The 25,119-nt window shown below is 41.8% G+C and overlaps 1 protein-coding gene across 8 annotated transcripts in view; it reads left to right on the top strand.

Moving 5' to 3' along the window:
- The window catches only part of epb41l2 (erythrocyte membrane protein band 4.1 like 2), a 165,390-nt gene that overhangs the window by 73,215 nt on the left and 67,056 nt on the right, over positions 1–25,119 (top strand). For all 8 annotated transcript variants that reach the window (XM_078212856.1, XM_078212859.1, XM_078212855.1 and 5 more), the window contains exons 4-5: positions 3,925–4,167; positions 24,313–24,417. In XM_078212856.1, the coding sequence (XP_078068982.1) occupies positions 3,925–4,167; positions 24,313–24,417 (348 nt within the window). The remainder of the gene's footprint in view (positions 1–3,924; positions 4,168–24,312; positions 24,418–25,119) is intronic.

Below are 25,119 nucleotides of genomic sequence, written 5' to 3'. Positions count from 1 at the left end.
CTAACTTCTTGACATTCAGTGACATTACCATCGATGAAATCCCCACTATCAATATCCTACGAGTTACAATTGACTAGAAACTGAACTGGACTAGCTATATGAATACTGTGCTGTCAAAGACTAGGAATCCTGTGGTGAGTAACCCACCTTGCGACTCCCCAAAGCATGTCCACAATCTACAAGGCACTAGTTAGGAGTGTGATGGAATACCCTCCACTTGCCTGAATGGGTGCAGCTCCAACAACACTCGAGAAGCTTGACACCATCCAGGAAAAAAAGGTTTGCTACCCCTTCCACAAACATTCCATCCCTCCACCTCTGACGAACCACCATGGTCTGAACCATTCACAAAAAGCATTGCAAGAACTCACCAAAGCTCCTTAGGCAGCACCTTCCAAACCTACGTTCACTATCAGCGAGAAGGAAAGGAGCAGCAGATACTTGGGAGCACCATCACCTGGAGGTTCCCCTCCAAGTCGCTCACCATTCTGACTTGGAAATGTACTGACGTTCCTTCGCTGGTTCAAAATCCTGGAACTCCCTCCCTAACAGCACTGTGCGTGTACCTACACAGTGACTGCAGCAGCCAAGAAGGCAGCTCATCACCACCTTCTCAAAGGCAACTCGGGATAGGCAATAAATGCCGAACTAGCCAATGACACCCTCATCCCAGAAATGAATTTTAAAAAATAACTTAAAATCCTAGCCTTAGATCCACTCTTCTCTCTTTCAAACTGTATGTTAAATTCAATCATTGTTGTCACTGCTACCTAGGAGTGCCTTTACTCTGAGATAATGAAATCATCATGTCACATTACACAATACCTGCTTGCTGGTTGGTTCTGGAAATTGCTGCTCCAAGGAACTATCTCAAAAGCATTCTACGAACTCCTCATCAAGTCTACGACTGCCAATCTGATTTATCAATTAAATTAAAATCACCCCTGGTTATTGTTACTTTATCACAAGTCCCCAATGTTGTTTCTTGTATATTTAGTCCTGCATTGTAATCATTGTTAGGGGGTTTGCAGAACACTCTCACTAGTGACTTCTTTTGCTGGGTATTCCTCATTGCCAACCAAACCAATTCTACATCCTGATCTCCTAAGCCAAGATACTCTCTAACCAATGTATTTATACCATCCTTAATTAACAGTGTTATCCCATTGGCTTCCTTTTCTTCATAAATGAAATATAACCCTCAACATTCTGGACCCAATGCTTATCATCCTGCAGCTATGTTTCCATAATGGCCATCAGTTCATATTTATTTTAATGTGCGCTATCAGTTTACTTTGTTATGAATGCCCCACACATTCACATAAGTTTTTTTTTCTTTATTTTTCATTTTAACTTTGAAGTATCCTTAGGGTTTTTTTTCTCTCTGTCCCTTCATGCCATCCTATGACCCTCTTTTGCCATGTTATCATTGTGCTCTCCTGCTTGACTCTCCCTATTGATTTCTACATCTACCCAAACTTGATCTCTTAGCACCCCTTGTTTAGTTTAAAGCCCTCAGTGCTGGCCCAATGCAGAGATAATATTTCTCACTACATATGGTTGATTTTGATTTGGGCATAACAAGCAGTATCTTGAGATTTGCTAATTTACAAGTTTTGAGGGCTTTGAGAAGACTTCAAGAATGCCTAGATACTACAACAGACAGACTGGTGAAAGATGCATCACAACATGGATTAACATGTTTATACATTTTGTGAAGAAAAATAAGGAACAGATGTTTGCTCTCAATGGAAAGATGCTGTAGTTGAACAGAGACATCTAGAGGTTTAAATATATAATTCTGTGAAAGTATGAGCGCAATTCAGTCAAGCCATTTTTTAAAAAAGGCCACAACAGCATTCTGACTTCCATTCTCTTTTACTCATAGACCTACATACAGCAGGCTCCACTCATGACATCTCTAAGGCATGAAGCTGAAAAATATTTTTATGTTGCAAGTTGACCCCCCATTAGAAAATTCAATTCCTGTTTCTCAGCACTACTTGGTTAGACTCATTTGTACATGTAACTGTACAATTCAGTCTTGAACCAGGAGTATTTCCGGTCCTCTCATTCTTAAAAACATAATGTCTCTAGAGCAAAATTAGTGCCTGGCTGATAGGTTCATCTGATAAATCACAATACCATAACCAATTAACTAAATGTGAATTAAAAATTTAGACGTTTTCCCATGTGACACTTACTGACACATACCAAACTGCAGAAGAGCTCATCGGAGAGTTTCTGTTTACTGACGTTTGTGCACAAACAGGAAGCAATGCAGTTCATTGTGAACGGTTTCTCTGTGGCAGCAAATGTCTTTTGTCTTAGTGTTAGATAACAGTAATGAAAACAGCAGTGCTGTACCAACCACAACCATAGGAAATTGCAACCTGCTGCAGATCAGCATTGATGGCAGCAGTCTCCATGTAGAAGAACAGTTTGGCCTATAACTTCTGAGCACTTGGGCATTGTACTGAGGGTATCCAAAAAAAGGAATTGGGTACCTCCCCATCTGCAGATTCCCACAAGATTGCACAGCAATTTCCAAGGGGGCTCAAACTTCCATTGGGAAATTGCCCTGCAGTAGGAACCATTTGAAACTATGATATAAATCACAAACTTTGGTTCCAACTGCCTCCCACCACAGCAGATGGTAAAATTTAAATTTAATAAAAATCGGTCCAGATCCACAGCAATGTGGTTTACTCTTAAATACTCTCTGAAATGGCCGAGCAAGCCATTCAGTTCAAGGGCAACCGGGGATGTGCAAGCTCGACCAGCCAGTGATCCCATGTTCCAGGAATGGGTTTTTGAAAAAAAGCAATATGTTAGCCAGAAAAGGAACGAAGGGTTAAAACCACTTGCAACCTCTAGGTTAACTATAGAACTGACACTCCTCCTTGATGCTTCGACTACCCCGATCCGACCTGACTAGGCCCCCACTTGACTACCCTTCTGATCTGATCCAACTATCCTATGACCCATATGCCAATACCATCCTCCTGCCCGTTCACTAATAGTTGCCCACCCAACCATTCACACTGGACATTTAAACTTGCCATATATGAAAGCTGGTGCCATTAGAAAAAAAGTGGATTTGTCTTATATTTCCTCCTCTGGCCTGACTGTGGTGGAGTTCTCCACGGGTCTCTGCACTCCCTGTTTCTAGAGAGGCCAAGCTCTGAAGGTCTGGTAAGAAATGCAAAGCAACTTTGAGGAGTGCAAAAGGTTTGAGTTGTTCAGTAATAAGACAATGATTGCTTAAAATTGGGCAGTTGATGGCCAGAGGTTCTTGTGGGGGAACTTTTCAAAGATGGACAGGTCTTGAGGAGTAGAAACAGTTGGGAAATTGAAATATCCAACGAGAAACTTCATTGAATTCACCAAGTATTGAAAACCAACAAAATCTTAATTACAATAAGAGCATAAGGAACAGATTTGGGCAATTGATTTTGCAGGAGCAAGTGTGACAGAATGACTTAATAGACAAGACTTTTAACATGTTATATATCTGGCCTCCTGACTTCCTGTAACATTGCCCACAAGAGATTATGTTCTTTTGTGGGATGGTAGATTTGCATGATATTCCTTACTGCAGGTGAGGCAATTGGCCCATAATTCTGTAGAAACTTGCACCACTGCAATTGTGCAGCTGATGGTGTGTGGTCACAGAAATCAATGAAAATCAATGCTGATTGCCGATATTCCTGATGAAGTTTGACTACCATGGTGCTGCTTCAGATTTGCAGAATGAAACTGTTAGATTCGGTATAGCCGCAGGAATAGAAAATGTAAATACGTTAGTTTTGAAGTGCAAAATATTGACCTTGTAAACAGGCAAACGTTTTTGAATTAACTGATTCAGTTGATTATATTTTGAAGCTCACTGAAATAAATTCAAACTTGAATTTACTTTTGCAGCCAGTTAAAGAAGAGGAAAAGATTGTCAAATCTTTGGAAGAGGATGCAGAGGTAAATAACGCAGAGGTGAACAATGCTGACGTGCTGACAGAGGAGGTAAAGGAGGGAAGTAATAAAGGCGAAGAGCTTCGGAAAGGTGAAGATGCAAGCAAAAAATCCCCTCTGAAAATCCCCAAGAAGATTAAAATTGTGCACTGCAAGGTACTTATGTTGGATGGTTCAGAGTCCACCTATGAACTTGAGGTAAGGAGAATTTTATTTAATGTGAATATGACATTAAACAAAAGAATTATGTGACTATTACTGACAGCAAAAACAGAAACTGCTGGAGAAGCTCAGCAGGTCTGACCACATCTGTGGAGAGAAAATAGAGCTAACATTTCGAGTCTGGATGACCCTTCATCAGCCCTGAACAAGGGTCATCCAGACTCGAAACATTGGCTCTATTCTCTCTCCATAGATGCTGTCAGACCTGCTGAGTTTCTCTAGCACTTGCTGTTTTTGTTTCAGATTCCAGCATTTGTAGTATTTTGCCTTTATATTACTGACGGCATATGTACTTAGTTTGAATGTTATAAGACTTGATTATTAGAGTACAGAATACCTACTCCTGATAAGTTATTTAATATGCTCACTTCCAAGTTATCCTGGAATGTGAGTAATAAGCTATTTAAAAGTTTTGAACTGGAACTCGTGGAAATGGACAGGGAGACTTTTATCATGTTGAAGTAGTTAAATGCCCAGTGATATTATGGAAAGGCTGTTTGAAGCAAAACTTAGTACCAGAACAGGTTTATGATACAGTTGGTCTTTTTAAGTCTGCACTCGTAAATTATAGATAACTTTGCAAGTGTCTGAGTACAAAGTGTACAGAAGGACTGTGGCCAATGATTAATTTATTGGGCATTAATTAGAGAGACAAACATTTCAAGGGGAGGGGAACTGTTTTCTCAGAAAATATTATTAAAATAGAGTTTACAGGGCAATTGGGAAGTTCCAAATTAATTGTATTAAGGCCGAAGCAAATCGACATTCTGAAGTTAATGATATAGGAATTTTGGGACCATATCCTTTATACTGCACCATTGCATTGTTTTTCTTTAACTTAAAAGTCCTAAAATATTGTGAAGAGATTAGTTGTTGAGGCACTATCGTGTGTGGGTAACCACTGATTATCATTGTAGTGGTTGTTCTGCTCTTGGTCATGATGTTGAAAAGCATGTCAGTAGTTGACAGAGTTGCATCTGTAGTAAATTGCTGTCAATCCTCTCTTTGTCTATCTGAAAATCAACCTTTGAAGTTTTTAAAATTTGGTCAACTGACAATTTTATTGCTCTTGCCTCTAAAATGAAGGAACTAAGCACGGAGAAGGTAGAAAAAGATGAAAATTTTTAAGATACAAAGAAGATAAGCATGGTGTACATTAGTTATTAAACCAAAAAGGCTGGCCAAATATTTGTCAATGTTGCTCTGTAAAGATAAAAGAGCAATAAATAAAATCTGAAGCATTGAAACTGTATACTGGATGTTAGTGCATCGCTACTGTGATTATGGCCCAGATGTTGCAATTAAAGAGAACGGTGAGGCTATCAGTGCCCACTGTTATTAAGGAATAAATCAGATAGCAACTTCCTGGAACAGCACGTGGAAATCATGAAGTTGTTGTCTGAGTTGCCCAATACTCTTAACTGTTGCGCTATGAAGTATTTCGCCGAAGACGTGGCATTGAAATATGCTGGCAGGCTTGAAGTTGCTCCACTTGCTTGCTTGCATTTAAAATGGTAATTCTGACTGCTACTCAAATTTTTTTTAGTTATATCCAATCAAAGTCCAATTCAAAGTCTCAAAAAGCGAGACAATACAGATCCAAGCTGACAAGACAGGCTGGCCTCTTCCTTTTTTGGGCTTGATCTACATGATCCAAGCTGATAGGAGCAGGCATTGCACCCCCTCCAGTATTTGATCTCATTTGCATCTTAGCCAAAAGGCTTAGATGCCATTTTTAAAAATTGCTTCAAATGAAGCCTCAATGTAGCCGCATTGACTTCTATCAAGTGCAGGACAGCAAAACTACACTTGATCTTAGCCAAAAGGCCAAGAAGCTACTCACTTAAAAACCTTTTATATTTCAAAAATATACTTTTTCATAAATACTCTGAAATAAACCATTACTTCCAATCATTACAAACAGTGCAAAAACAGTCATATTTACAATTTCCTTAACGTCAAAATTTTGCAGTGCTCAGTTCCAAGACCTTACATATATTACAGTTCAGTTCTTCAACAAACTATATACATTTGTCATATTTCACTGTGTGCTGTTTTTACAGGTTGCACATAGTTACACAGCCCGAGGGTTTTTTTTTTAGTCACTGGCCCCTCGGTCTGCCTTGGTTGAAAGGCTTTAAACAGTGGCCTTTCCCCATTGTGCGTTTGCTGCAGCTGCCCCAAGCTTGAGAGCGTCCCTCAGCACGTAGCCCTGGACCTTGAAATGTGCCAATCTACAACACTCAGTCGAGAACAAATCTTTGCACTGGAAGATCAGCACGTTTCGGGTGGACCAAAGAGCGTCCTCCACTGAGTTGATGACCCTCCAGCGGTAGTTGATATTTGTCTCGGTGTGCGTCCCTGGAAACAGCCTGTAGAGCACAGAGTCCTGCGTCACAGAGCTACTCGGGATGAACTTCAACAAATATCATTGCATCTCACTCCAGACCTTCTTTGCAAAGGCACGTTCCACAAGGAGGTGTGCGACCGTCTCATCACCCCCGCAGCCCCTTCGAGGGCAGCGTGCGGTGGTGTTGAGACCTCGGGCATGCTTGAAGGATCTGACGGGAAGTGCCCTTCTCGCCACCAGCACCAGGTCTTGGTACCTGTTTGAAAGCTCTGGTGATGAGGCATTCTGCCAAATGACACTGACAGTATGCTCAGGGAACCATCCGACAGGATCCACCATCTCCTTTCCCCTCAGGGCCTCGAGGACATTACGCGCTGACGACTGCTTGATCGCCATCAATGGTGTGTTTCTGGAAAAATTTCTCCACGAAGGACAGGTGCTGCGGTACGGGCGGCACAGTAGCACTGTTGCTTCACAGCTCCAGGGACCTGGGTTCGATTCCCAGCTTGGGTCACTGTCTGTGTGGAGTTTGCACATTCTCCTCGTGTCTGCGTGGGTTTCCTCCAGGTGGATCAGTAAATTTGCTGATGACACCAAGATTGGTGGAGTAGTGGATGAGGTGGAGGGCTGTTGTAGGCTGCAAAGAGACATAGATAGGATGCAAAGCTGGGCTGAAAAATGGCAAATGGAGTTTAACCCTGATAAATGTGAGGTGATTCATTTTGGTAGGACAAATTTAAATGTGGATTACAGGGTCAAAGGTAGGGTTCTGAAGACTGTGGAGGAACAGAGAGATCTTGGGGTCCATATCCACAGATCTCTAAAGGTTGCCAGTCAAGTGGATAGAGCTGTGAAGAAGGCCTATAGTGTGTTAGCTTTTATTAACAGGGGGTTGGAGTTTAAGAGCCGTGGGGTTATGCTGCAACTGTACAGGACCTTGGTGAGACCACATTTGGAATATTGTGTGCAGTTCTGGTCACCTCACTATAAGAAGGATGTGGAAGCGCTGGAAAGAGTGCAGAGGAGATTTACCAGGATGCTGCCTGGTTTGGAGGGTAGGTCATATGAGGAAAGGTTGAGGGAGCTTGGGCTGTTCTCTCTGGAGCGGAGGAGGCTGAGGGGAGACTTAATAGAGGTGTATAAAATGATGAAGGGGATAGATAGAGTGAACGTTCAAAGACTATTTCCTCGGGTGGATGGAGCTATTACAAGGGGGCATAACTATAGGGTTCATGGTGGGAGATACAGGAAGGATATCAGAGGTAGGTTCTTTACGCAGAGAGTGGTTGGGGTGTGGAATGGACTGCCTGCAGTGATAGTGGAGTCAGACACTTTAGAAACATTTAAGCGGTTATTGGATAGGCACATGGAGCACACCAGGATGATAGGGAGTGGGATAGCTTGATCTTGGTTTCAGATAAAGCTCGGCACAACATCGTGGGCCGAAGGGCCTGTTCTGCGCTGTACTGTTCTATGTTCTATGTTCTATGCTCCGGTTTCCTCCCACAGTCCAAAGATGTGCGGGTTAGGTTGATTGGCCATGCTAAAGTTGCCCCTTAGTGTCCTGAGATGCGTAGGTTAGAGGGATTAGCGGGTAAATATATAGGGATAAGGGGGTAGGGCCTGGGTGGGATTGTGGTCGGTGCAGACTCGATGGGCCGAATGGCCTCCTTCTGCACTGTAGGTTTTCTATGAACTATTTGGAGCATTCCGTGGCAGCGTGGCCAGACCCATCCTCCACTACACTTGGGACAGTTAGAACCTCAAAACGTAGTGGCACTTGGTGTTAGCGTACAGAGGATCTACACACAGCTTGATGCAGTCGCACACAAAGGTGGCCATCAGGATGAGGGCGGCGTTGGGAACATTTTTCCCTCCATTCTCCAGAGATTTATGCATCGTTTCCCTCCGGACACGATCCATCTTAGATCTCCAGATAAATTTGAAGATGGCCCGGGTGACTGCTGCTGTGCAGGATTTGGGAATTGGCCAGACCTGTGCTACAAAACAGACATACTGGATGACTAGGTTTTTGCCAGTGATAGAGAGGGAGCGTTGCTCTCTCGAGCCCAATTTCTGCCTTACTTTGGCAATGCGCTCTTCCCAGTTTTTGGCGCATGGCCCCACCACTCCAAACCATAGCCCCAGCACCTTAAGTTAGTTTGCCCTGGCGGTGAAGGAGACAAAGGATCGGTCAGCCCAATTCCCGAAGAACATGGCTTCGCTCTTGCCCCGTTTGACTTTGGCTCCCAAGGCCAGTTCGAACAGCACAGACTTGAAGGAGCTGCGAGTAGAAGACAGGTCCGAGCAGAAGACGGCAACGTCATCCATGTACAGGGAGGCTTTGACCTGCGTGCCTCCGCTGCCTGGGATGGTAACCCCTTTAATGCTTGGGTCCTTTCTGATGGACTTGGCAAAGGGTTCGATGCAACACAGAAAAAGGACAGAGGAGAGAGCGCAACTCTGCCTGACTGCAGATCTGATCTGAAAGCTATCTGATTGCCACCCATTGATTGAGACTGCGCTACTGATGTCTGTGTAGAGCAGTTGGATCCAATTGCGTATTCCCTCCCCAAAATCTATTTTGGAGAGAACATCCATCATGTAGGTGTGTGAAATTCTGTCAAACGACTTCTCCTGGTCTAGGCTGATTTTTTAATTTTTCAGAGCATTGCTCTGAAAACCGATTGTCAGTCAGACTCAGCATGACTCACTTAAGTCATACTAGAACTAAGTATAATCACACGCAGGACCCTGTCCTTTGCAGACAAAAGGAACATGACCACACGTTGTGTCTTTTTCAACTAAACAGAAGTTTAGGAAACAGCCATTCCATGGTTCATTCCCCAGGGCAATACCTTTACCAATCTGAGTTGACCTGCCTGATTTGAATAAAGCTGGCCAGTTAACTGCTTCATGCTGCATTCTCCATGGCAACCCCTCCACCAGTCAGAATCCACTTGCCAATCAATCACATCGAGCATAAATTGTTTTCCCGTTACAGTTGCGAGCTACCATAATAAGTGCATGGCGAAAGTGCATCTCTTTTTTTTTCAGCAATACTAAACTTGGATATGTTAGTCATTGTAAAGTGTTTCATATATTAAGAAACTATTAATCAATGAAAGCATTGAGCTAAATTCACTAGTAGCCAGATACTTTTGAGAAAATCCTAGCAGACACATTTTGCTTGAAAATGTGAGTAAATTACATTATAGCTGCCTCGGTTTTAACTAATAAGTGGTAGGTAGAGGATAGTTTCAAACAAGACTTTTATTCTTTAGCATAGCACTTAATAGCTTGTATACTTGTACAGTTCTTTGTTATGTTGATGGGCTGTGATGGTGATTTCCTGAAATGAAAACATGAGCCTGGATGCATAATGGGTCTGTTGAAATTAAATCTGTGCAATTGGAGGACATAAACAAGTTTGGAGCAACATACCAGTGTACACCTTCAACAAAGGCAATACATTCATTCTATATTTGAACCCTAGATTCATAATGGCTTATAATTTAGAGAGGGTATTTATTTATTGGTATTGAATAATTATGCTGAATTGGACAATGGTCCTTTGTGTGTTGAAGTTTGTGTGTAAAGATCTTTTGGAATTGATTTCAACAAGTAGGATCAGTGAAACTTGTACAAGTAGCATGTTTTCTCCTGTACGTTTAAAGGTGTCTGAGAATTTAAGGACGAACTCTGCCAAACATGTAATATAAATCTTTCAATATGGAAGAAGAGAATTCACAGATGCTGCATCTGATCCTTAGGCAAACAGATGAAAACGAGCAGCTTCTGATGTAATGTAGGAAGGAAAAACAAGGATTTTCTTTTGTTGGACATGTGTGCTTAATACTGGAGTCGCATTGAATACGTTAGATTCAATGGATGTAGAGGCTTATAAAATAGAAAGTGAGGTTTAGAGGATCTATCCCTAAAACGGTTGGTTGAGTGCAATTGAATGCCTAGTATACCAAAAACAAGTTAAATTTATATAGCACCTTTGATGAAGTAAAGCACAAGCCTTCACAGCAGTCATCAGCAAAATTTGACGCTGAACCACATAGTATGACCAATACACAATTAAATTTAGCATAGTTATAGAAAACGGTGAAGGTACAACAGGAGTAAAAGTTCTAAATTGAGCAAAGACAGGTTTTACGAAGCTTCAAAGTGATCTGGTGAAAGTGGACTGACTACAGCTACTTGAAGGAAAATCAGTGACAGACCAGTGGGCAGCATTCAAAAGAGAGAGTCTACAGGCACACACTGTAGACATGCCTCCACAAAGAAAAGGGGTAATATTGCAATAAAAACAGAAAATGCTGGATAAATTCAGGTCATAGTCATAGAGGTTTACAGCATGGCCCTTCGGACCAACTTGTCCATGCCGCCCTTTCTTTTTTTTTAAACCCCATAGCTAATCCCAGTTGCCCGCATTTGGCCCATATCCCTGTATACCCAACTTACCCATGTAACTATCTAAATGATTTTTAAAAGACAAAATTGTACCCGCCTCTACTACTACCTCTGGCAGCTTGTTCCAGACCTCACCACCCTTTGTGAAACAATTGCCCCTCTGGACACTTTTGTATCTCTCCCCTCTCACCTTAAACCTATCCCCTCTAGTTTTAGACTCCCTCACCTTTAGGAAAAGATATTGACTATCTAGCTGATCTGTGCCCCCCATTATTTTATAGACCTCTATAAGATCACCCCCTCAGCCTTCTATGCTCCAGAGAAAAAAGTCCCAGTCTCTCCAGCCTCTCCTTATAACTCAATCCATCAAGTCCCGGTAGCATTCTAGTAAATCATTTCTGCATGCTTTCTAGTTTAATAATGTCCTTTCTATAATAGGGTGACCAGAATTGCACACAGTATTCCAAGTGTGACTGTACCAATGTCTTGTACAACTTCAACAAGACACTCCAACTCCTGTATTCAATGTTCTGACCGATGAAACCAAGCATGTCGAATGCCGCCTTCACCACTCTGTCCACCTGTGACTCCACTTTCAAAGAGCTATGAACATGTACCCCTATATCTCTTTGTTCTTTAACTCTCCCCAACACCCTACCATTAACTGAGTAAGTCCCACCCTGGTTCAATCTACCAAACTGCATCACCTTGCATTTGTCTAAATTAAACTCCACCTGCTATTCGTCAGCCCACTGGCCCAATTGATCAAGATCCCGTTGCAATTGGAGATAACTTTCTTCACTGTCCACTATGCCACCAAACTTAGTGTCATCTGCAAACTTACTAACCATGCCTCCTATATTCTCATCCAAATCATTAATTTAACGATAAATAACAGTGGACCCAGCACTGATCCCTGAGGCACACTGTTGGTCACAGGCCTCCAGTTTGAAAAACAACCCTCTACAACCACCCTCTGGCTTCTATCAAGAAGCCAATTTTGTATCCATTTAGATACCTCACCCTGGATCCCGTGAGATTTAACCTTATGTAACAACCTACCATGCAGTACCTTGTCAAAGGCCTTGCTAAAGTCCATGGAGACAACATCAACTGCACTGCCCTCATCTACCTCTTGGTTACCCCTTCAAAAAACTCAATCAAATTTGTGAGACATGATTTTCCACTCACAAAGCCATGCTGACTGTCCCTAATCAGTCCTTGCGTCACTAAACGCTTGTAGACCCTGTCTCTCAAAATACCTTCCAACAATTTACCTACCACAGATGTGAGTCTCACTGGCTTGTAGTTTCCAGGCTTTTCCCTGCAGCCCTTTTTTAAACAAAGGCACAACATTTGTCACTTTCCAATCTTCAGGCACCTCACCCGTGACTATCGATGATTCAAATATCTCGGCTAGGGGACCCACAATTTCCTCCCTAGCCTCCCACAATGTCCCGTGGATTTATCTACCTTGATGCGCTTTAAGACTACCAGCACCACCACCTCTGTAATATGTACGTTCCTCAAGACATCATTATTTATTTCCCCAAGTTCCCTAACATCCATGCTTTTCTCAACAGTAAATACTGATGAGAAATATTCATTTAGGATCTCGCCCATCTCTTGTGGATTCGCACATAGATGACCCTGTTGATCCTTAAGAGGCCCTACTGTCTCCCGAGTTTCTCTTTTGCCCTTTATGTATTTGTAGAAGCTCTTTGGATTCTCCCTTGCCTTATCTGCCAAAACAATCTCATGTCCCCTTCTTTCCCTCCTGATTTCTCTCTCAACTCTACTCCTACACCCCCATACTCTTCAAGGGGGACCCTGGTCAAGAAGAAGAGGCACATGACATGCATAGGCAGCTGGGATCAACAGATAGCTCCAAAAAAAAAAGATAGGATGGTAATAGTCGGAGATTTTAACTTTTCCCAACATGGGACAGCCATAGTATTAAAGGGTTGGATGGAGAGAATTTTGTTGAGTGTATTCGGGAGGAATTTCTCATTCAGTATGTGGATGGCCCGACTAGAGACTAGAAACTTGACCTCCTCTTGGGAAATACTTGATCCCAGCTGCCTATGCATGTCATGTGCCTCTTCTTCTTGACCAGGGTCTCAACATCCCAAATCATCCAGGGTTCCCTACTTCTGTCGGCCTTGTCCTTCACTCTAAGAGGAATGTGTTTACCCTGAACCCTGGTTAACACACTTTTGAAAGTGTGCCACTTACCAGACGTCCCTTTGCCTTTCCCCAGACTCCCCCCAATTAACTTTTGAAAATTCCTGCCTGATATCATCAAAATTGACCTTGCCCTGATTTAGAATTTTAACTTTTGTGCCAGACCTATCATTCTCCATAGCTATCTTAAAACCAATAGAATTATGGTCACTGGTCCCAAAGTGATCCCTCACTAACACTTCTGTCACCTGCCCTTCCTATTTCCCAAGAGGAGGTCAAGTTTCTAGTCTCTAGTCGGGCCATCCATATACTGAATGAGAAATTCCTCCCGAATACACTCAACAAAATTCTCTCCATCCAACCCTTTAATACTATGGCTGTCCCATGTTGGGAAAAGTTAAAATCTCCGACTATTACCATCCTATCTTTTTTTTTTGGAGCTATCTGTTATCTTACATATTTGCTCCTCAAATTTCCCACCGACTATTTGGGGGCCTACAGTACAACCCTATCAAAGTGATTTCCCCCTTCTTATTTCTCAGTTCTACTCATGGACTCAGTGGCCGAATCCTCGGATATATCCCCTCTCAGTATGGCCGTGATGCTTTCCCTAATCAAAAGTACAACTCCCCCCTCCTCTCTTACCTCCTGTTCTATCTTTCCTATAGCATCTGTACCCTGGAACATTGAGCTGCCAGTCCTATCCCTCCCTTAGTCATGTTTCAGTAGTTGCTATAATATTCTAGTCCCACATACCCATCCATGCCCTGAGTTCATCTGCCTTGCCCGTCAGGCTTCTTGCATTGAAATAAATGCAGTTTAATTGGGACTTCACTTGCTCTCTGTCTTGCTTTTGCCTGATCTGTCTGGTACTAGGATTACTGACACTGCCTTTACTACTTAATGTGCTCTCCTTAAGTTCTGTGCTGTCCTCACACTTCTCTTCTGTCTCCCTACTGCTTTGGATTCCATCCCCCTGCCAAACTAGTTTAAACCTTCCCGAATGGCTCTAGCAAATCTCCCCGCCAGGATGTTAGTCCCCCTCCAGTTCAGCTATAACCCATCCCTCTTGAACAGGTCAGCCCTTTCCCAGAAAAGATCCCAATGATCCAAAAATGTAAATCCCTGCCCCCTGCACCAACTCTCAAGCCAGGCATTCATCTGCCTAACCCTCCTATTCATACTCTCACTAGCACGTGGCAGCGATAGTCGTCCTGCAATTTCTTTCTTTCCTTCGAGAAATTGCTACCTTTAGCATTCTGCCTAACTCTCTCTATATTCACATTTCAGGATCTCATCCCTTTTCCTACCTGTGTCGTTGGTACCAATATGTACAACGACCTCTGGCTGCTCACCCTCCCCCTTAAGAATGTCCTGCAATCGCTCAGAGACATCCTTGACCCTGGCATCAGGGAGGCAACACACCATCCTGGAGTCTCGATTGTGGTCACAGAAACGCCTGTCTGTGCCTCTAACTAGCGAGTCCCTTATTACTACTGCTCGCTTGCTCTTTGCCCGACCCTGTCCCAAAGCAGAACCATCTGTGGTGTCACAGGCCTGGCTGCTGCTGGTATCTCCCCCTGACAGGTGATCCCTCCTCAACAGTATCCAAAACGATATACCTGTTTGAAAGAGGAATAGGCACAGGAGACTGCTGCACTACCTGCCTGCCTCTCCTGGCAGTCGCCCATCTACCTGTGTGAACCTGTGGTGTGACAACTTTCCTGTAACTAGTGTCTATCACACTCTCTGCCTCCTGTATGCTCCGCAGTGCATCCACCTGCTGCTCCAACCAAACAATGCGGTCTGTGAATAGCTGCAACTGGACACGTTTCCTGCAGACAAAGTTGTCAAGGAGACTAGATTGCTCCCTAATTGCCCACATCTGGCAGGAGGAGCATGCCACTGTCCTAGCTGCCATATTGCCCTTATACAGGTCTGGCAGAAACTTGAGAGAGAAACAGTTAACGTTTTGCATTCCTATCACTCTTATTCAGAGCTAAAGGGAAGGAGAAATGTAATGGATTTTTTGCTGTTAGAGAAGGGATGGAGTAAGTGGAGCAAAACAGAAGGTCAGTGCGAGGCGTGAGCTTGGAGAGATTGCACAAAGATGTTGAGGGCACAAGACGAAGTGTTAAGGGCTATAGAAGGTGCTGATAGTGGCATAAAGGTAAAATGGCAGCATGTGTTAATGGGAGAACAAAGGTCAGTGCTCAGTGAAAACAAAACTAAAGAATAAATGACAGATGGCCCTGTGATTGAGTTTGCATTAGGACTAAAAAAGCTTTGGGTTTAAGGTAGAGGAGAAGGTTCGCAATCTGAAGTTGAAGAACTCAATGATGAGTCCAGTAGGCTGTAATGTGCCTAATCGGAAGATGAAGTGTTATTCCTCCAATATGAGTTGATGTTTCACTTCACAAGAATGTTGCTAGGGCTTGAAAATCTCAGCTATGAAGAAAGATTGGATCAAGTGGAATTTTTTTCCTTGGGTTGAGGGGTGACCTGATTGAGGTGGTAAAAGATTGAGGGCCCTGGATACCCTGTGTCCTCTAATGGAGAGGTCAAATACCAGGGGACATAGATTTAAGGTGATTGACAGAATGTTTATAGGGGACATGAGGAAAAGCTTCACCCAATGGGTGGTAAGTGTTTGGAATTTGCTGCCTGGTTTGTGGTGGAGGCAAAATCTTCAGCTTATTTAAAAAGTACCTGGATTTGTACCTAAAGTACTGTAATCTTCAATGTACTGATCAGATGTGGGAGGTGCACTTAGAATGGGCACCCTCGTTTCTTATTTTTTCAATTGGCGCAGACATGGTGGGCTGAATGGCTTCTCTCTATGCCATACCTTCTCTATGATTCTGTTCAACAGATGGACAACAGCTTAGTCGAATTGTTTTAAGGAATGTGTTAGAAGAGAATGAGGTAGAGAGAGTAGGTTAGAAATTCCAGAGCTCGGGATGTCACGTTTTCAAATTGCGCAGCGAAGAAAATCGGTGCACAAATGGTCAAAATTAGAGGAACACCGATCTCAGGAGGGTTACAGAACTAAAGGTGGTTAGAGACATTGCTATCAATCATTTTAGCAATGGATAGTTAAACTCTGTGGCGGCACGGTAGCACAGTGGTTAGCACTGCTGCTTCACAGCTCCAGGGACCTGGGTTCGATTCCTGGCTTGGGTCACGGTCTGTGTGGAGTTTGCACATTCTCCTCGTGTCTGCGTGGGTTTCCTCGGGTGCTGCGGTTTCCTCCCACAGTCCAAAGATGTGCAGGTTAGGTTGATTGGCCATGCTAAAATTGCCCCTTAGTGTCCTGACATGCATAGGTCAGAGGGATTAGTGGGTAAATATGTAGGGATATGGGGGTAGGGCCTGGGTGGGATTGTGGTCGGTGCAGACTCGATGGACCGAATGGCCTCTTTCTGTGCTGTAGGGTTTCTAAGTTCTAAGTTTCTAAGAATCTTCCTTCATAATTTCCTTATGTAATCCTTATGTAATCCTTATGTCCTTATGTAATCTCTCACCATTCATGGTTTTCTCCAGCCCATGCCCTTGCAGCATGCAGAGGACTACTTTCTTCATCTCTTCTTGTGCTATTCACCATAATCACTTTAATAAATTTTTTGAAACATTGCATCTCTAATTTCAAACCTACCTGCAGGGGTTTTATTGTTCAACTTTGCTTGTTATCACTTATTTATGCTTAGTTGTTCAGAAGGCCAGCCTTATTTTATCAAATTCTTCTAACTCCTTATCAGGCTATTGAAGTATAGGATGATTCACTGAAGTGCCTCCATTCACTGGTTTTGTTTCCAATGAAATGCAATTTAGCAACTTGCAACATTATTCTAATCCTCCACCTATTCCAAGCTTTAATATTATCAATTATCTGCCTCTCAATTTTATGCATATTTCTAACAATCTAAGAATTATTGAAGACGGAACCTATATAGCATTCGAAAGAGTTAGAAAAGGTGGGACCGTACATCACCTTTTTTGTGCTTGCCTAATACAAATAGGATGCCACATCAGGCATTTTGTTTGGGTAGGTTGAAAAAAAGGTAATTATTTCTCATATAGTTGAGGGTATAAGTGTTCAACTATCTGTACCACGTATCTGATCAGACCAAGGAATAGACTCACCACCTTCAACATGGTGATATTATTTGGAATATTTCTAAAAAGCTTTTGGAAGCTGGGATGCAAAGCCAGGTAGTGAAATATAAGCCTACAGAGACCATGCTGATGTGTTGTGTTGCGTTGCATTGGTATGTTTAAAATTTTGCAATGTTTAATTCTGTTAACCAGACTTCAAAAGAAAGCTACAGAGTATAGCAACAGGGTATTTATGAGCTAAGGGAGAAGATTGAAGAATCATAAATTTCATAATTTCATGTAGAAAAGGAAAACTGAGATTGGAGATTATATAACTCTTTCAAAGTTACATAAAGGCTATCTCTTGATGCTTCTTCATGGATTTTACTCTGCTGTATTTAGCTTAACGTGAATTTCTTTTGGGAATGGCACCACTCATACTGGCTTCTGCAACTGTATACTGGATGAATGGCTTCTATTATTTTACCTGTGTGTGTCGTAAATTTGGAAAAAAGTCAGTCCAGCCAATATTAACAATAGTAATCCTTTATAACTGAATAAGGAATCTCAAAGACTATTTCATTTGACCTCATCTGATTAATTGGCATCTGTAGTGGGGTTAATCAAAGTGGTAATGTTATTTTTTTTGTCTGTTACTGAGACTACTGATTCTTGTTGGAATAAAGTACCTTTGTCTAGCAGGCTGTCATCTCCAAAAGGTTTAATGGGTATAATAATCAACATTTTGAGTGTTTTAAGCTTTTTTACGTACTTCACCAACAACTTGTATTTATATGGAGCCTTTATCAGAATGAGACATCCCAAGGCGCTTCATTGCAGGAAGATTATAAAAAAATGTTTGACACCAAGCCACATGAAGAGATATTGTGTCAGATGACCACAAATTTGGTCAGAGGTAAATTTCCAAGAATCCTTAAAGGAAGAAAATGGGATAGAAAGGGGAGAGATGTCGTGAGGGTATTCCAGAAGTTGGAGCCTAAGCAGCTAAGAAACAGCCACCAACAGTGGAGTAATTAAAATCCAGGCTATTTGAGGCCAGAATTAGGGGAACACCGATATCTAAGAGGGTTGTAGAGCAGGAGAAGATTAGAGATAGGGAGGGGTGATACCATGCAGGGATTTAAAAACGAAGGAGATTCTTAAAATCGAGATGTTGCTCAATCACTAACCAATGTAGGTCAGCAAGCACATGGGTGTTAGGGGAGTGCAACTTGTTGCGTGTTAAGGCATTGGCAAAAGAGTTTTGGGTTACCTCAAGTTTGTGGAGGGCAGAATGTGGGAGATCAACCATGAATGCATTGGAATATCAAGTTTACAGGTAGCAAAGGCATAAATGAGGGTTTCAGCAGCAGATAAGTTAAGATGGGGCCGAATTTGGGTGATATTACAAAAGTGGAAACAGCCTTAATAATGGCCTGGATATGAGATTGGGAGCTCAGCTTTGGATCAAATGTGATACCAGGTTTATGAACAGACTGGATTCGCCTTGACTGTTGCCAGGGAGAGAGATGGTGTCGGGACATGCCTGCAAAAGAGATGGTGAGAAGTCTCCAAATTAGGTTTGTGATGTCTAGCTCCGAGAATCTAAACCTACTTTCTGAAAAATATTATTCATTTTTGAAATTAAAAAACTCTGCAAAGAGAGCCAATGAAAGGAATGGGTTTGTTTCAAAAACTACTTCAAAGTTGGTGTGTATTTTGGACTGTCCTCAGCTATTTGAGGGTAGTGTTCCATTTAATCTTGCAAAGACTAGTAAAATGTATGAGGATAGGGAGTGTGTTTTAGAAATCAGCAGAGGACCACCATAAAGTTGATTGAAAAGGGAAAAATAGAATGAGGGTAGATAGTCAGGAAGATAAAAACAGATTTTGAATATTTAAAAGGAGCAATGTAGCTAAAGTAAACATTGGTCCCTTGGAGGAAGCGTCAAGAGTACTTTGGGGAATGAGAGAGTGACAGAGACATTAAATAACTGCCTTGTGTCTAGGTTCAGCAAGGATGCAAATTTATTACCAGAAATAGAGGGCAACCATGTGGGGTTGATAAGAGAGGAACTTGCTAATTGATATGAGAAAAAGTAACAGAGACTTGAGGAATTAAAATTGGACAAATCCTGAGGTTCCAATGACCTCCATCCTACAATCCTAAAAGAGGTAGCTGCAGAGTTAGATGTGCTGTTTATGATTTTCCCAAGTTCTCTGGATTCTATAATGGTCTCAACTCATTTCAAGTTAGCAAATGTAGCTCTACTATTCAGGAAAGAAGGAAGAGAGAAAACAGGGAACTGAAGGCTCCATAGTCTGATATCAATCGTTGGAAATTGCTAGGATCTCTTTAAGGAAGACTTAACTATACATTTAGAAAATTGTAATCTGGTCAGACAAGTTCAATATGGTTTTACAAAATGGAAATTTTGTTTGATAAATTTAGTAGAATTTTTTGAAGGTGCAGCTAGTAGGGTAGATAAAGGGGAACCATTAGATGCAGTCTTCTTGGATTTCCAGAGGCCATTCAGTGTAGTGCCATGCATAAGGTTTATACACAAATAAGGGGTATTGGACTTTTGGGTAATATGTTAGTATCGATAGAGGATTGGTTAATGGACAGGAACCAAAGAGTAGGGATAAATGTGGCTGAAACTAGTGCAGTGGAGTAATGATCAGTGCTGGGGCCTCAGCTATTTACAATCTATATTAATGACTTAGAAGAAATCAAACGTAATGTATCTACATTTGCTGACACTGCACCTTGTAGATCATAAACACTACAGCTATGGTGCACCCATGGTAAAAAGAGTTAATGTGGTAGAAGTGTGAAAATCAAACAAGTTTGTTGTTGAGTTTCTTCTGCACTCATCGAGATAAATGGATAGTATTCTGTTACACTCCTGACTTGTTTCTTATGGATAGTGGAAAGCTTTGGGGGAGTCAGGAGGTGAGACAATTTTTCAGTGTGAGAGCAGGAAATAGTGCCAATAGTTGTCAGTGAAATGGAAAAAGAGGAAAGGGGCAAGACATAAGTAGGATTGGCACAAAGAATATCTCTCTCACCCCATGGAAGGCAGGCATAGGTAAGGCCCATAGTGTCCAAAGATGTGCAGGAAAAAGTAGAGGGCCATCATACTGTTCTTGTGGGAATGGAGATGTAGAGGGATTGGCTATTCAGGGTGTCAAGCCTAGAAACTGTTGAATTGATGGAGGATAAGGGAAGAGGCTAGATAACAAGAGAAAAAAAAATAGCTATAAGAGCAAGAACAAGCTGAAACGCTTCGGGTCTGCCAGGCTAGTCCTGTTTATGGATCTTAGGAAGGAGATAGAAGTGGGATGTATAGTGTTGGGAGAGGTTGGAGGGTGGATCAGTGACAGTATTTAAAACAATGACTTCACCTTGTATGGTGGATTTTGGTTTGGGGAGGCACAAGGAGGTGTCAGAACTGTTCAGCCTCTGCAATTTGGAGGACAATTCAATAAGCAACAATAACACTTACCTTGTCAGTAGTTTTAATGACAGTGGACTGGATTTAATGTTTGTGGCAGTGGACCCATCCATGGATTAAAAGCCAATCATGCATCTGTCTGCTTAGTCTCAGTTGTTCCGGTTCCTGCAGGGTGGGTGTCCCACTTCAGCTGTAATCAGAATTTGGCAAGGTTAACAATTCTCAAGAATGGTGCAAGGGTCCACTGCCCGGGGAGGACTCCTATCTAAACAAGTGGGTGTAAAGGTGAAAGTGATGGAAGGACTGTCAAGCTCGAAATTCATTGAGGTGAGGTCATATGAGGATGAAGCTGGGTCGTATGTTGACGACTATTTGACAGCAAACCCTACAATCAGATTGAAAGCAAAGACAAAAGTACAGTACATCTTGATCAGAGAACTCGTTGGCATTGATGTCATACTAGTCAGTCGCATGGAAACTGAGGGTCATGGACTATCTCTCCCTGACTGTAAGCATTGAGAAAACTATGGTTACAGGCAGGTTACCACATCTTTGCTCCTGATCACACGGAAACACTGGGGCTAGAAGTAGTTAGCAAATTCTGCTACCTTTGATTCACAGTGGCAGACAATCTGATTCTTGATGCAGAACTTGATGCACACATGGAAAGTAGCGACCACCTTTGGCCGATTCACAAAACTTGTATGAAATAACATCAAGCTCACACTTAGGGCCAAGGTGCTGGTTTATGAGGCCTGTATTATCAGCACCATGCGTGGCTGTGAAACGTGGGTGACTGACAGGTATCAAGAAAGGAAGCTCAACAACTTTCATCTTTGTGGTGCATTCTGGGCATATGTAAAAACAAAATCACAAATGCAATACTCTCAATGATGCAACTCCAAGGATGTTAGCACTCATAAAGCAGGCTCCAGAATGCTCTCCAGTTTGAAGAAGGTCACATACCTAAGGATTTTCTGTGTGGTGAGGTAGCTAGAGCCAGAGTAGCTCGTGGTGGCACAGTGGTTAGCACTGCTGCCTCACAGTGCCAGGGACCCTGGTTCGAGTCCCGGCTTGGGTCACTGTCTGTGCAGAGTCTGCACATTCTCCCCGTGTCTGCGTGAGTTTCTTCCGGGTGTTCCGGTTTCCTCCCACAGTCCAAAAGAGGTGCTGGTTAGGTGCCATGTTAAATTGTCCCTCCGTGTATCCAAACAGGTGCTGGAGTGTGGCAACTGGGGGATTTTCACAGTAACTTAATTGCAGTGCTAACATAAGCCTACTTGTGACTAATAAATAAATAAACGAAATAAAATAAACTAAGAAGTCCAGTCCGCTTCAAGGTGTTGTAATCTTGAGGAAAAAACTGTCCCATCTGATCTGTCAATCATTCATTCCCCCACAATTCCAAAAAGGTTGTGAACGCCAAAGAGTGCATTCGACCCAAATTAAAAATTAAATCATTTAAGCAGGAATAAAAGGACATCTAGTCAGAAAGCTCTGTGCCTGCTTATAACTGCAAAGAACATGATTAAAAATACATTTCTTAAAGGTACAGTAGCGTCACAAAAGATACTGGCAAGCTTGACAGGAAAACCTGACATATCAACTTTCAAACTTGAGAGACACAAGCTGATGGTGGAGAAAAATAACATCACCCATCGGTCAATGTGAGTCACTGAGGTTCAGTGTTTACAGTGGCTTGGCAACAGGAGCCAAAACCAAAATTACAGCCCACAATGACACCTGATAACCACTTTATACATGGCAATTGTGGCTCAAGCTGCCTCTCTCATGGGTTGGTGGTCTCAGCCATAGTAAAAGTGCACCACAAGAAACTAGCGCATCCCAACGGTTTTAATTTGCTGCATGCCCATCATCTTGTGCAAGTGGGAGGATGCCGACAGCCATTTGGTCTGGAATAAAAGATGAGGCGAATAAAATGAACTTTAATTGTCAATAGACCAGATAATGCCCGACCAATACAAACCTGATGATGAGTTACAGAAGTGCACAGTGTTGCTTTTTCTAGCACTGTTTCATGGACAGGAGAAAGACAATTAAACTGCACTGATTTCCTCTTAACCAACTGTCCATAGGCAGAAAGTATTTTGAATTAGTTTTTAAAATACGTGGTGGAGTGTTTTCCCATTCCCTCAGTTTTATGTGCGTCATGCTTGTGTACCTTTTTTATTTTAATCTGGTTTTTTTAGTACATTCTTAGTCATGAAATTAGTTTTAAGTTTGTTCATAAATCTTGGAAATTTCCGAGGTATTTTAAGTGTTGTTGCCGTTTCTGTTAAGGCAGAATATGTGAAGAGAGAAACAGAGTTAATGTTTCTGTTTGACTTTTCATCAGCGCTACAATTAGTTGGGTAACATAGAAGCTAGAAGCAAGAGTAGACCATTTGGTCCTTCAGGCCTGCTCCGCCATTCATTTTGACCATGGCTGATCATCGAATTCAATATCCTGATTCCCCCCTTCCCCCACATATCTCTTGATCCCTTTAGCCCCAAGAACTGTATCTAATTTCTTCTTAAATCAGACAACATTTTGGCCTCAACTACTTTCTGTGGTAGTGAATTCCACACATTCACCACCCTCTGGGTGAAGAAATTTCTCCTCCCCTCAGTTCTAAAGCTTTACTCCTAATCCTCATATGACAGACCTGCCATCCCAGGAATCAGTCTGGTAAACCTTTGCTGTGCTCCGTCTACAGCAAGGACATCCTTCCTCAGATAAGGACACCAGAATTGCACATGATGCTCCAGGATGGTCCTATACATATGCAACAAAACATCCCTAGCCCTATACTCAAATCATCTCGCTATGGAGGCCTACATGTCATTTGCTACCTTTACTGCCTGCTGTACCTGCGAGCTTACTTTCAGTGACTGATGCACGAGGACACCAAGGTGTCGCTGAGTATCCACCTCTTTCAATTTACATCCATTCAAGTAATAATCTGTCTTCCTATTATTGCTACCAAAGTGCATAACCTCACATTTATCAACATTATACTGCATCTGCTATGCATATGCCCTCATACTCAGCCTGTCCAAATCACACTGAAGCATCTCTACATCCTACTCTCAGCTCATCCTTCCACCCAACTTTGTATCATCTGGGGTCCTAGCACAGATTCCTGCGGAACCCCACTAGTCACTGACTGCCAATCAGAAAAAGACCCATTTATACCAACAGTCTCTAATCTCTTGTATGGTATCCATATAAGACATCTATTAGAGACAGTATATGTGCAAGCAACAAACTGGAAAAAGTAGACATTTGCTTTGAGTAGGTGACTAATATTGAAGAAACATGATTTTTGAAGGATATGGAAGTTTGTTGGACTTCGAGTTTTGCATTCAGTTATGTTGTTAAATATAATTTAAGCGTAACTTCAATTATCAAGCACAAATGTTCATCATTTGAAAATAAATTCCTTTCTCAGACCTTGTTCAATTATTTTTCAATGATATTTTGCTCGTGCTACAAATAAGATTAAATTAATCAATCATACCTTTTAAGATGAAACATTATTTTGAATTTTTATTATTTATTTTGCATGTTAAGGTTAAAATCTAAATTTGTCTGTGGCTTTTATTTTTCAGAAACGTGCCAAGGGCCAGATACTGTTTGACAAGGTGTGTGAGCAAGTCAACCTGTTGGAAAGGGATTATTTTGGTCTCACATTTCAGGATGCTGCAGATGAAAAGGTAAATTGAAATAAAGCTATTCACAGCTTATTCATAACAGTTAAAATGGGAAGGTTTCCAAATGCAAATAAAATATACTTGAGCCAATGGCAAGAAATCAAAAACCTTTGCCAAAACATTTAATGTTCTCACCTTTTCCTTGTACCATATCATTTTAAAACATGGTATTATTGCTGTAATTTGCAAACACATTTTAAGTATCCAAAGAGGGAGCAAAGGTTGACCATAAAAGTTTGCAAGGAACAAAATTGCACAAAATGGTAAATTTAGCACATTATTTCAGCTCTATGGTACACAGTTCAATGTGCAAAGCCCAATTTAAGATTGATGTGAAGAAGTTTTTCAGCAAAAGTATGATCCATCTTGGAATAGTTTTATAATAGTTAAGGATCAGGAAGGCTATCCTAGTTCATCTATTCAGAAAATAATCTCCATTTCCTCGCCATGAGTATTTTGTTAAATGATTCAAAGCTTTTGACCTGCTCTACCCTCTGATGTATGCTATTGTATAATTGGCCAGCATCATTCATTGAATCAGCAGTGTCCTACCTTTCTATGCATTTTTAAATCCATCTATATTTGGGTTGACAACTTGTGTCCTCTTATGAATACAATAGAATATGGTGAATCTGCAAGTCACAGGTTTTATTTAGCTATGCAGACTGATAGTATTTTTCAGCCTTTAAGATTTGTAACAAATCA

This window comes from Mustelus asterias, chromosome 5 (genome assembly GCF_964213995.1).
Source record: "Mustelus asterias chromosome 5, sMusAst1.hap1.1, whole genome shotgun sequence".
Lineage (NCBI taxonomy): Eukaryota > Metazoa > Chordata > Chondrichthyes > Carcharhiniformes > Triakidae > Mustelus > Mustelus asterias.
The sequence above is the reverse complement of the archived record's forward strand: the minus strand, read 5'-3'. Positions and strand labels throughout refer to the sequence as shown.